We start from the raw sequence: 12850 nt of genomic DNA, 5'->3' as shown, positions 1-12850 counted from the left end.
CACAACACCCAATTGAGATGAAACTTAGACCTACTAGAACACCAAATAAATGAATTAGAAACTATGTCATCAAAAAATAAGACTTCTTTCTGGAACCTCATTACCAAAAATGGTTTTATTTCTAAACATCCAGATGTACCACCAAGTAACTAAAAAACACCTTCAAGAACCTCCTCAACTTCTTCAATTTGACAAAATCAAACCACACCTTTTCAGTCTTCAATGGATTGAAAAAAATAAGCCTTCTAATCTCACCAAGCCAAAATCTTTTCGATCACTACCTTAGCGAAAGGGCAAGAGAAGAAAAGATGATTGACATCTTCAACCATAAGATCATAAACGAGACACAAAATCGAAGGAATATCCATACCCTTTTTAGTCAAGTTTACCCAAGTAGGTAACTATCCAAAAACATTCTCCAACAAAACATGTTAACTTTAATAGGAACCACCCACCCATATAGAAGCCGAAGAAGTGATCCAAGATAAATCAAGTCTATCCAGTGACTAGTTGAATAGACTATGAACCCACCTGAAACTTCAAGATCCCAAACCCATCTATCACGAAAAGAGTTAAGGTTAATTAACTCCAAGAAAGAACTAAGACTAGCAGCTTGCTCAATTTCAGCGCCACCCAAGCAAGGACGACGGAAAGAATCAAAGCACAAGATAACACCAAACTTGACAACTACCGAATCATTCTTGTTTAGCTCTAAAGCATATAAACGAGGGAACCGATCCTTAAGAGTACTATCACCAATCCACACATCCGTCCAAAACAAATAATCAACACCATTTCCAATAAACTTCTTACAATTTGCAAATAAATCTATCCCTTTTTTCTGCAAATCAAGCATAGCATATAAAATAACAACCCAAACAGAGGATCGTTTAGGAAGAATCATATGGCCTAAACATCCAATATTTCCATAAATTGCCTGAATAACACGAACCCATAACGCATCTAGATTAGACAAAAACCTCTAAATCCACTTAAATAGAAGCGCTCTGTTTAGGGCAAAGAAACTACCACCACCCAAACCCCTATTTTCATTCCCCGCTAGCACCTTATTCCAATAAGTCCAAACAATTTTTTTGTCATGAATATCCACTCCTCTAAAAAACGCACTTCTCAAGGACTCAAGTCTATAAAGAATGCCAACTGGAGCCTTAAAGAGCGACATAAAATAAGAAGGCATGGAACCAGGAACATATTTAATCAAAGTAAAATGCCCCAGCCGAAAGAGAATTAATTTGGCTTCATCGAATTTGTGTGTGGGATTATGGCTTCATATCTAATAAAAAGAGATGTTATACGACTTCCTTTTATTATTGTATTCATATAATCATAACTAAATAGACACACCAAATGGATTGTTAAGTAATTAGACTCACAAAATGGCTTATTGCATAATAGTAGTTGGAAAATATGTTTCTTCCCCAAAGACTTTAGGGTTTAGGTTCGCTTGTAGTTTAGGATTAGAGTAGGACACTAGTATAGAACCTATTTTTTTGGTGCGATTGATTTTTATATTTTTGGAGCGGTGGTAGCCTAAAACTGCATCATTAAAACACGTCCGCATCAATAAATCAATGAACTGTATCATTTAAGGTATTTGTTGGTGCGGTTTCCCTAAATGGCATTAAAAACGTATTTATTGGTGCGATTTTTAAAACCGTACCATTAAATCAATAGAAACCGCCACATTTAATCATGTGGAACCGCCTCATTTGATCTTCCTTTTGAAAATTTCGTTCAAAATTTTCCTTTTATTCAAAATTTTCATTTCGCGTTGGATCCTTCAAATTTACAATATCCCTCCCAAATATTCCCTCTGTTTTTAATATAAATCTAAGCACACACCCATGAAAACCATAACTCATTGGCATTTTTATTTATGTAGAGTAGTAGATAGGATTTTTTTGTAAACCTTCCCTACATCATCTTCATCTCGAACCATCAGTCAACCACATGCACCACCGAGACCACTCTCAACCATCACTGACAGAACCGGAGACCTTCACCACTACAAACCACCTGCCATCACCCTCCATCGCCACATGTTACAGCCGAAGATATCCAACCACAGATGGCACCCATCACACCCTCCACGAACCACCAACCTTTGTCTCAAAACCGACTGAACCGGTTAACCTTCAAGTCACCCATCACAGCCTCACGCACCATTAGTTTCATCCTCACACCTTCTAAACTCAAACCCATCACCGTAAACAACCTCTAACCATCGGAACCTCCACCCTCTTACTTGTTCCAGCTTCGAACAAACTACACCCCAGCCACTACAAGGAAAAAGACCATTACCGGCGACAAAAGTCGCCGGTAAAAGTCCCAAAAGTCACCGGTAATACTAATAGCGGCGACGCGTCGCCGAGTCGCCGCTACTGCTTCGTCGCTATTGATCAGTTTGTCGCCGCTAATGATAAAAGTCGCCGCTATTGACTCTATCGCCGCTAATGAGTATTGACGCCGCTAATAAGCTAGTCGCCCGTAATGACTTCTGTTCGCCGGTAAAAGTGTCGCCGGTAATAACTTCTGTCGTCGGTAATTTTTTTTCAATTTTTTTTATTTTTTTTAATTAATGATTTTGATTGCCGGTGATAATGTCGTCGGTAATATAGTATCGCCGGTAAAGGGTATATTTCTTGTAGTGAGCTGCCACTTTCGACAACCATCGCCACATGATACTTACACCACTATCGAACCAAGAAGAAATATAAAAAAGAGGAGGCTGTGTTTTAAGGATCAACATGGCATTAGATAGGTTGGGGCAAATAATATTTAAATATGAATCTCATTACAATCATAAACTAATATTGAGGCCATACCCTAATATATTAACATAGAGGCCATACCATAATATATCTGTACTATTAAAAACAACCAAGAAATTAATTGTGACTTCATGAATTGGTGTGCTTATAATCTTTTGGTGCGGTTTTCAACATTAAATGTGGGTATTTTTTTAAGTGGTTTTCATCATTTTTTGGAGCGGTTATATAACCGCATTATATATTAAATAGGGGTGTTTTTTTCTGCGATGTTTGTTGGTGTTGTTCAATACTCATCAATTAATCATTTTAACTACATCAATTAATGATTTTTGTACTAGTGAGAGTGGTTTAAAAATCAGTTATGACTTGGATGTAATTTTATTCAGCATCCTTTGTGCCAACATTTAAAGGTAGAATAATATTTTTTTATAACGGTTTGAGATGAGTTAAACGTTACTTGATCTATCTCGTTGATGTGCTTCCGGTTAAACATGCATGTACAACGCTTGCAGGCGGTGGCTTATGAGATCTTGAAGCGGTTTGGAATCATGCATGACATAGTGTTTTGGAGTCATGCATGTCATAGTGTTTACAGCTAGCTCACATCTATTGCTTGTCTGTTAATCAATAATTCAAGAAAAATTCAATAATATCAAACATTAACAAATCATGTATATTTTGTTCAATAAATTGGCCAGAGAGAACATGTCCACGTGAATGACGGAAAACTATTTATAAAAAATTAATAATAAATAACAAAAATGAAGATCAGACGGCAGTATGAACATTAACCAAACAACTTGCATGATAGTTTAATAATTGAAGTGTAACTTTTCGAAGTATATATAAAATACATTACTGAAAAACGTGTATATATAATAGTTTAATGTAAATAATTGGACCATAATTTTAAATGAGTTTATATATCTTTTAGGCCGTGGTCAAATGAGGTAGGTGCCTAAGCAAACTTCGTTCTGCGTCTATTCACAGCCAATTTGGTGCTTCTACATTAACATACATCATCAGAAAAATCAAAAGGCAATGTCTTCTTCAGAAGTAAACCTCGAAACTTATCTAATTCCACTGGAGGAGGTCAATCTCGCAACCAAAAATTTCAGTCCGGAAAGATATATTGGAGGTGGTGGATTTGGCAAGGTCTACAAAGGAGAACTTTCTGAAAGATGGCAAAACCGCACAGCCGCTTTCAAACGCCTAGCTCAGAATAGCTACCAAGGAGAGCACGAGTTCCGTAATGAGATTAGTATAATATCCAGATTCCACCATGAAAACATTGTCTCTTTTATTGGTTATTGTGATGAAGTCAACGAGATGATTGTAGTCTATGAGTATGCTATCAATGGAAGCCTAGATCATCATCTTCAAGACCCCAATAAGAGGCGCGACATAACATGGACACATCGCCTAAAGATTTGCATTGGGGCAGCAAGAGGACTTAATTACCTTCACTCAGGTCTTGGGGAGCACAACAGAGTAATACATAGAGACGTGAAGAGTGCTAATATATTGTTAGATGATAATTTTGTTGCAAAAATTTGTGATTTTGGTTTGTCAAAATTAGGTCCCAAAAATCTGCCAAATACCCACCTCGACACAAAGGTTGCGGGTACCCAGTTTTACTTGGATCCCACTTACCATGAAAGTCACATCCTTCGAAAAGAATCAGATACATACTCATTTGGTGTAGTACTATTTGAAATGCTTAGTGGGATGCTGGTTTATAGGGAAAGGAGCATCGAAGACAATGGGCCAAAGTTTCTAATGAATTTGGTTAGGCGATATGATGACAACCAACTACATAAGTTAATTGATCCCCATATGAGAGATCAGATTAGTAGTCGTTCTTTGGATATGTTTAAAGAAATTGCATATCAGTGCATTAGTTTCAATTTAAAGGAACGCCCTGGGATGGACGTTGTCATTGCGAGAATTGAAGAAGCATTGGCCATTCAAGTAAGTATTTTCATTTAATTATGTGATGAATGTTCTTTAATTAGTTATATGCAAATTATTAATCATTTTATGTCGAGATAACATCAGAATAAATTTTGTCCTTTGCGTTTTTCTACAACATTCCTTTTTCGGAAGGTCGAGTAGGATATCTCGATTCCATTTTTAGAGTACAAAACTAAGGGGGTGAATTTTTTAGATGACCAATTACTTTCATTTATTTCTAATGCATATGCATAGATCACATTTTAATAATTATCCATTCATATTCAAAAATTTCATGCATATGCATACATCACATTCGTATTTGTAATATCCATTCATAATTATCAGAATTCATCTACAAAAAAATAATGCATATTCTTATATGCGTAACCATAATTTTAATAATCATTCATGTCTTTCCGGTATGTATGTATATATGCATGTATTCGTTACTCCATATGTAAGTTGCATGCATATACACAAATGTTTATGTACATCAGTACATGTGTTTGTGTATATGTATGTACACAGTATACATAAATAAATAGGCAGACTATCTTAAACCTTGTCTTACAATGCCTTCCATATTTAGAAACAATATATAGTTGCGTCCTCATATATACCATGTCATGAATATTATTAATGACAATTAAAGCGACATACTCTTTTGATATATGGAAATCAGTCTTTAGAATATGCTGAGGAGGTTAAAGGTGAAGCACAAGAAAGTTTTAATGATGTCATTGAGAAAACGGACGAGGTCAGAGAGGAACCCACACATGAGTTCCATATTTTGGTAAGTAAATTCATAACTCTTTAACCTTGTGAGTTTTTAGTGCAACTTATCTTTGTGGTCAATATTAAATCCTTGTCGTTTTGTAGGATACGCATGAGGATTTGGAGTTGGACTCTACTACTAGCACCGAAAGCAATACCAAAATGGAATCAACAACAACTGAGGGGGAGGCTATTGCGATGGGATTACAGGTTTGTTTCTACGTTGATGTCAGTTTCAAAAATGTGGGAAAATGAATTATGTTTAATATCTGTGATTTATGGTCTTTAGTAATTTCAAGGTTTATTTGTCTTTAGACCATAAAGAAGGATGATTTGGAGGAGATAAGCCAATTAGAATCCGGTAGTACATATAGAGTTGTTTATCATGGAATGTGGAAGGGTACGGATGTTGCAATTAAGAGAATTAAAGGCAGTTGCTTTGCTAGGAAGTCATCAGAAACGGAACGTATGGTATGGATGTTCTTTTTCCTCTTTCGTTTCTTTCCTTTTGATATTGTATGGTCAAATTGTTCTTTTTACCATGTTTGGTATGGTCAAATTGCTAAGTGGTCATATTTGACATCTTTTTTCTTGCTGCAACTTTGAGTGATAATAATACGTCCATCTTTACAAAACAAATGCCTAATTCTGACGACAGAATGATTCTTTGTGTAAGTGTGACATCATTATTGCTAGATTTTTGGATATAAAAGCCCTTTAGAATTTTGAGAATGGTGATAAAGCTTTTAAATTGAATTATTTGGGTGGTAATTACGAAATTTCAATTGGATAACACTTAGAAGAAATGGAAGAACAAAGAATGAGATTATTAAGAATATTCGCTAGTACATTGTGACCAAAATTGGTTAAATACATCTTTTATCTAAAAACTGTCACAAGACAATTTTATGTCTGAATACGACATGAAACTGACACAAAGCATTTTCAAACTGTCTCTAAACTGTCACAGAACCGGTTTTAGACAAGGGTCAACACAAAGGTCAAATATCGATCAATTTTCTAATTTTTGAATCTCTTATGCATTTTTAACAAAGCAACATTACCCAAAGCTCGACCCCACCAGGGGATGCCCCCCCTCCCCTTGGACCCTGCTTCCAGGGCCGTTGCCCCCGGACCCCCATTCATTCAGGGGCTTTGCCCCTAAATGACAGTGTACTTTGAATCTTGACCAAAGTCAAACAAGTGTGCACTCCTCACCTTCTTTATTTTGTTTAATGTTTATCAAGATTATATTTGATCAACACATTAATCCATTACACTTAAATACATATCTGTAATACAAATCACCAACAAATATCAAGAAATTCATGACACAATGTTAGAAAATGCTCTCACTGCCCCAATATATCAAATATGGGTCTGATCTTTAGTTTTGTTTTAAATTAAATATATGATTCAAACATTTATCTTATTTTCATATTAGATTTTCTTTTTTTTCTGTAAATTATATTGATATATAGCCAAAAATAACTCTATTTTTTCTTCTCATGTTTCTCACTTATGTATTTTTCCAAGCAAATGATTGTTCATAACAAAATGCTCTTTTATCACATTTTAGGAAAGACACTTCATGCATTTCTAAAAAAACCCAATTAAGCATATATTAGTTTAGATGATTTAGGTAATCATTAAAAAAGGGAGGTACCAATATTATAAACATAGATGTCATTTATTCATTTGTTTTGCAATTTGCTTAAAATTAACTGTTCCATTATTTGATGGTTCCTCCACTTGTCGTCCTCTTACCTTGACCATACTTCTATTTCGAGTAAATAGATTAAAGATTTCTGGAAGGAGGCCTTGGTTTTAAGTTCTTTGCACCACCCAAATGTTGTTACCTTCTATGGTATAGTTCGTGATGAGCCAGATGACTCTTTGACAACTATAACAGAGTACATGGTTGATGGATCTTTAAAGCAATTTTTAAAGAAAAAAGATAGGTACCTATTTTGTCAAATGCTTTGTGAAAATTTAAATTATATATTTTGAATGATTAAAAAACTCTTATGAACAGAACAATAGATCAACGTGAAAGACTTATCATAGCCATGGATACGGCTTCTGGAATGGATTATTTGCATGGAAAAAATGTCGTGCATTTCGACCTAAGGTGTGAGAATCTTCTTGTAAATGTGAGAGATCCACATAGACCAATTTGCAAGGTATACATGTGGACTATCAACTATAGAGACAGTACATTCATTTTGTTACATCCAAAAATGAAATTTTTTGCACTTTGCAGTACTTATTTCAGAACTAAAAAGGGTGCATTCATTCTTACATATGTTTCTTTTGTGAGCATTCTAGATTGGAGATCTTCGCCTATCCAAGATAAAACGACACAATTTAGTGAATGGTGATAATCGTGGAACCGTGCAATGGATGGCACCTGAGCTTTTTAATGATGAAAGTCACTTGGTAACAGAAAAGGTATATTGCAATAATAACCTTTATGATCATTATTTTTCTTTGTACATATTTATCGTAATATCGTTTTTCTCTGGCATTTTATTTCCAAAATTTAGGTTGATGTTTATTCGTTTGGGGTTGTCATGTGGGAATTGCTTACCGGAGACGAACCTTACAACAATATGCATCATAAGTCCATTATTGGTATGTTCATTAGTTATTTTATCACAATACATTTTTGAAAAATGATTTTTTTTGTCAATGATAAAATGACATGTTTACATTTTTATGGTGTATTTGGTTCGACAGAAGGAATCATCAAGAACACATTACGACCAGCAATACCAACTTGGTGTGATGCTGAATGGAAGTCATTAATGGAGAGTTGTTGGTCTTCTGATCCGCAAGAGAGACTGCCATTTTCAGAAATTGCTCAAAAACTAAGAACCATGGTTGTAGCAATGAATGTCAAATGATATTCTATTCCATAAATGAACCCTTCTTCACTTCTTTTATGCGTGCCAATGGGTCATGTTATTTTTTGAACGAGGAATATGTATTAATTAAAGGGGAAACTAGCAATTGCCTTGACTAAGCCCCAAAGAGCATTGTAGTGAAAAAAAGAAACATAAAATATTAGAAAGGTGAAATGCACAAAGTACACCAATCTAAACTAAGAAGCTTCACCCTCTTTATGATCCAATGAAATCTATTCGCCTTTATTTGCTCTATAATTTTGTGGTGCATTGGGGTGACATTGTTAAAAACTTTGTCATCCGTAGCTTTCTAAATAAATCAACATACGGATATTAAAATTGCCTTAATCAATTTTTTCGTCACGAAAGATCTGTTGAGGAAACCTAAGATGTGTTTTACCTATTTGTTGTGATGTGGTTCATTTGACAAGAAGAGGAGATCTCGTCCCATACAGATTAAGCAAAGTGCCAGTATACAGTTAAAGAGACAATTAAGTGTTCAATTGTTTTCATTTTGTTGGAATGTGTGGAAAACCCTCAATTAGGGTTGCTTGTATAGATTGCATTATATACATATATAAGTTATAGTAGGGTCCCTATATTGTATAAATATAATATAAACAATCAAGAATATATAAAGTATCTAACACACACACTTCCGTAGATTGAGTAGGGGTTCTCGAATGTGTAAACTATATATGAAATCAAGGAACGTTTGTGTATAGGTAGACCCTTCGTGAAGATATATGCATACCGATACACAGATAGAACATGCAAAACATGCACATGACCAAATGCATCACTCTCCCTAAAAATTTAAGTCTATTTCCACATTCTTGGTCCTCTGCTGATGAACCGGGTTAGATGCTTGATACAAGGCACTGAATTTATCACAAAAGACAACATAGGCACTTGATAGCAGGAAAGATAACTCTAGAAGGAGATTTTGAAATCAAACAACTTCAACAACTATATTAGCCACCCTTAGTAGTCAACTTCTACACTAGATCAAGACACGACATGTTTTCTTTTTGAGGACCTGGAGACGAGATTATCGCCAAGATAAACATAAAATCGAGAAGTAGACCGACAACTAGTAGGACTACATGCCTAACCAACATATGAATATGAGATCAAGCGATCAACGGCTGACAGATGAAAGTCAATACCATGCAAAAGGTACCTTTGAGAAGATGAAGAATACGTTTGAGAGCCAAGAAATGCGGTTTATATGGGTTATTCATAAAAAGGAAGGCTTGTTGATGGAATAAAATATATCTTGACAAGTAAAAGTAAGATATTGGAGGGCTCCTTTAAGGATTCGCTAGAGAGTCAGATTATATTCAGGCTCACCATCAGTAGGGATCTTCATTTTAGTTTCAGCCCTAGTGTAGCAAGGATTGCATGTAACCATATTAGCACGTGCAAAATCTCAAACGCAAAAGCAGTTTGAGAGAGTAAAATATTGGAGGCAATGTAAGAGGCAGCAACACCTGTAAAAAGAAAGATAGAAACCCTAGATAAAATATGGGACAATCAGACAAAAGATGAGACATAATTGTAGATATGAGAGATAAGGAAGATGTATTAAGGATAATATCATCGACATATAGAAATCATGTACATAGTATTCAACCCACAATGAAAAGTGAAGTGAGAGCTATCAAATTTACTGTTAAGAAATCTAAGAGATGACATATAGACATCAACACATTGATACCATGCAGGAGGTACTTCTTGAGACCATAAACACCCAAATTCTAACTGAGCTTTTCCATCCTATGTTTGGTGGTTTAAGTCCAAGTAAATGTAGAAGTAAGGAGTGAAGTGAGAATCACAAAAGATAATTAATCACAAAGATCCTTCTGAGGCACGATGAACCTAGTAAGGGTGTGGGGCATCCCCACGGTTTGGATTAGACTTCGGTGTTGATCTTACAATCTTGGAGAACCAAGTTTCATTTATGCTATCCATAGTGCCATTGGCGCAACCCAAATATTTAGGCTGGCAACACTATAAATACATCTCATTTATAATAACCCGAATGTAATAAGTGATAGTGAGACGAAATTGTTAGTATAGCAAATACATAGATTATATATACTATATATAACATTGATTATCAATATGGAATCTTTTTTATTTATTTGTGTGTTTAGCTTTCTTAATCTAATCAACTAAATCACCTTAAATTTCCTTATGTTCTTGTTATACTTGTTATTATCATCTCCATTATTTTGCTTCAGTTTTTCTACAACGTCCCAAAAATCAAGACCAAAAATTTTAATTTTTAGACTAATAAAACCATTTTTCAAACATCTTCACATAACCATAATAGCATCAAAGTGTTATCAAAACATCCATATACATCAGAGTCAAACAAAATGCAGAACAATGTGGTGTCTGCGATGCGATCACCCCGAGCTCTTCCCTTTGGATCTAGAAGTACCTGAAACATAAACTAAAAATGGTAAGCACGAAGCTTAGCGAGTTCCCTAAAATACCACATACCATACATATCAACACATAATGGGCCCCGCCCGACATCGAGCCCTGCTCGGAACAAATATGTCAATAAATAATGAACACCACCCGGTATACATACAAAAACATAAACACATGCAAGAATCAAAAAGATAAATAGCATACAAGATAGTCATCAGGCCCCGCCTGGTATACATATCAAAAATCGTACATGTAGAGTCATGCAGACAACTAGCATCCTAATCATAATAAACCATGAGGCGGCATTGGTGCCTACGACCCGATCAACACAGTGAGGAAACTCACCTTAAGCTGTTGAATATCTCAGATAAAAGCTCAGACTGTTGATCAGGAAAAAGCCCACGCTAACCAATCAAATAAAACCGAATCAACAAGTTGGGCCATAAACCAAAGCTATGAATTTTATTCGTTAGTCCAACACCCATGGTAAAAGAGCATTTTACCCTTTCCTTACTTGGCCCAATAACCAGGCCCAACACAAAAACTCCAAAGCCTAATACAGCCTAAAATCCAAAATGGTACCCAAAGCCCATTATGGGCCAATCCAAGAAGGCCCAATGTCCAACAATAGCCAAAGTACAAAAATGATCCATAAAAGTTAAGGGTCCAAGCCCAATCAAAACATAACCCAAAATAAACCAAGACTACACTCCTTGGACCAACTTACTAGTGTACACTCGGCGTACCAGGCTCGTATGCCATGCATACGCGATCGATCCGGAAACGGGGCTCGCACCCAGTACACTCAGCATACCTAGGAATATGCCCCACGTACTGGTCTGATTTCAAACTATTTTCCAAACGACTTAACCACTTAAGAACTTATCAGACAAGTGACAAAATAAAACCATATTATGCCCCTAACCCATAAAGTCGAAGACCTTAAGCCTTTTCATGGCTAAAAGCACCCTAAGGTCCAATTCTAGCATCTTAACACCATTAAGAGGAACATCAACCTTGCATGGTCGAACAAAACCCTTCAAGTTATCATTTTTTGTACAAGGGGACTCTGAAAAGCCTAGATATATCATCTCAAGTTGTCGGAGTAGCCGATACTCCCGAACAAGGCTTGAAGGACCCAAAAACGCATAAACATGGTCCTATACTAGATCTAGCATAAGAAGTCATCAAGTTGAGACCTTTATACCTCAAATGGATTGCAAAGTTGATGATGGTTCTGGATCAACAAGCTCAAGCCATACTAAAATAACCTCCAAGTGTTCTTCTTCCTTCAAATCACCAAAAACAAAACCAAAACTCACTTCCAAACTCAAAACTCACAAATGGCAATTAGGGTTTCGTTCTTAGGTTTTAAAGGAGTGGAGGCAGACCAAAAGGTACCCCCAAGGAAACATAAGTTGTTTAAATACATCACAAAACCTAAAAAATAGGGCTCCCCCCCCCCCCCCCCCCCCCCCCGCTTAGCGTACACCCTGCGTACTCCCATGGATGCGCAACGTAAGTGGGCACCTACGCGACCATCTATCGAGCCAGTACGCCCAGCGTACTCGGATAGATACTAAAATGAAAATGTCACACCCCCAAACCGTGGAAAAAAACGGCGGAAACGTACGGGGATGGGTGACGTCATCCGTAGTATCATAACAATTGCATCATAGTAATCTAAGTAAACATAACCACTACATTGCATCTGAATATTTACATCTGTTTGAAAAACATAGTTGTATACATCGAAATGAAACAAAAGTAAAAGACGAGACTCCAAAATGCTTCGTCTTCTCCAAAAACTAGCAAGGGTACCTGTCTATCGTTGTCCTGAGAATACAAGCGGTTTTGAAAACGTATCAACATAAAGTTGGTGAGTTCATAAGCATATTTTTATAATGAAAACTAGTCACTGAATTTGCATAATTAATTCATTTTCACACCAGTATGAAAAATGTATTTCGTTTGAAA

General features: G+C 36.0%; 1 protein-coding gene across 1 annotated transcript; it reads left to right on the top strand.

Annotated features, from left to right (window-relative positions):
* Positions 1–3739: 3739 nt before the first annotated feature.
* On the top strand, positions 3740–8547 carry LOC145100996 (uncharacterized). The gene is made up of 9 exons (XM_079038158.1): positions 3740–4763; positions 5431–5541; positions 5628–5732; positions 5838–5993; positions 7320–7483; positions 7558–7705; positions 7851–7973; positions 8069–8156; positions 8262–8547. Exons 1-9 carry the CDS (start codon positions 3834–3836, stop codon positions 8426–8428), a joined length of 1992 nt encoding a protein of 663 aa, XP_078894284.1. The 5' UTR covers positions 3740–3833; the 3' UTR covers positions 8429–8547.
* Positions 8548–12850: the final 4303 nt, after the last annotated feature.

This window comes from Lactuca serriola, chromosome 1, assembly GCF_051521515.1.
Source record: "Lactuca serriola cultivar US96UC23 chromosome 1, Lser_US96UC23_V15, whole genome shotgun sequence".
Taxonomy (NCBI): domain Eukaryota; kingdom Viridiplantae; phylum Streptophyta; class Magnoliopsida; order Asterales; family Asteraceae; genus Lactuca; species Lactuca serriola.
Note: the sequence above shows the minus strand (reverse complement) of the source record. Positions and strands in the feature narration are given on the sequence as shown.

Bases quoted from the DNA above. Each gene is read 5' to 3' on its own strand.
- LOC145100996 (XM_079038158.1), top strand. From the start codon at position 3,834: ATGTCTTCTTCAGAAGTAAACCTCGAAACTTATCTAATTCCACTGGAG. The intron at 4,764-5,430 runs GTAAGTATTTTC...TATGGAAATCAG, and splicing joins AAGAAGCATTGGCCATTCAA to TCTTTAGAATATGCTGAGGA. The intron at 8,157-8,261 runs GTATGTTCATTA...TTGGTTCGACAG, and splicing joins GCATCATAAGTCCATTATTG to AAGGAATCATCAAGAACACA.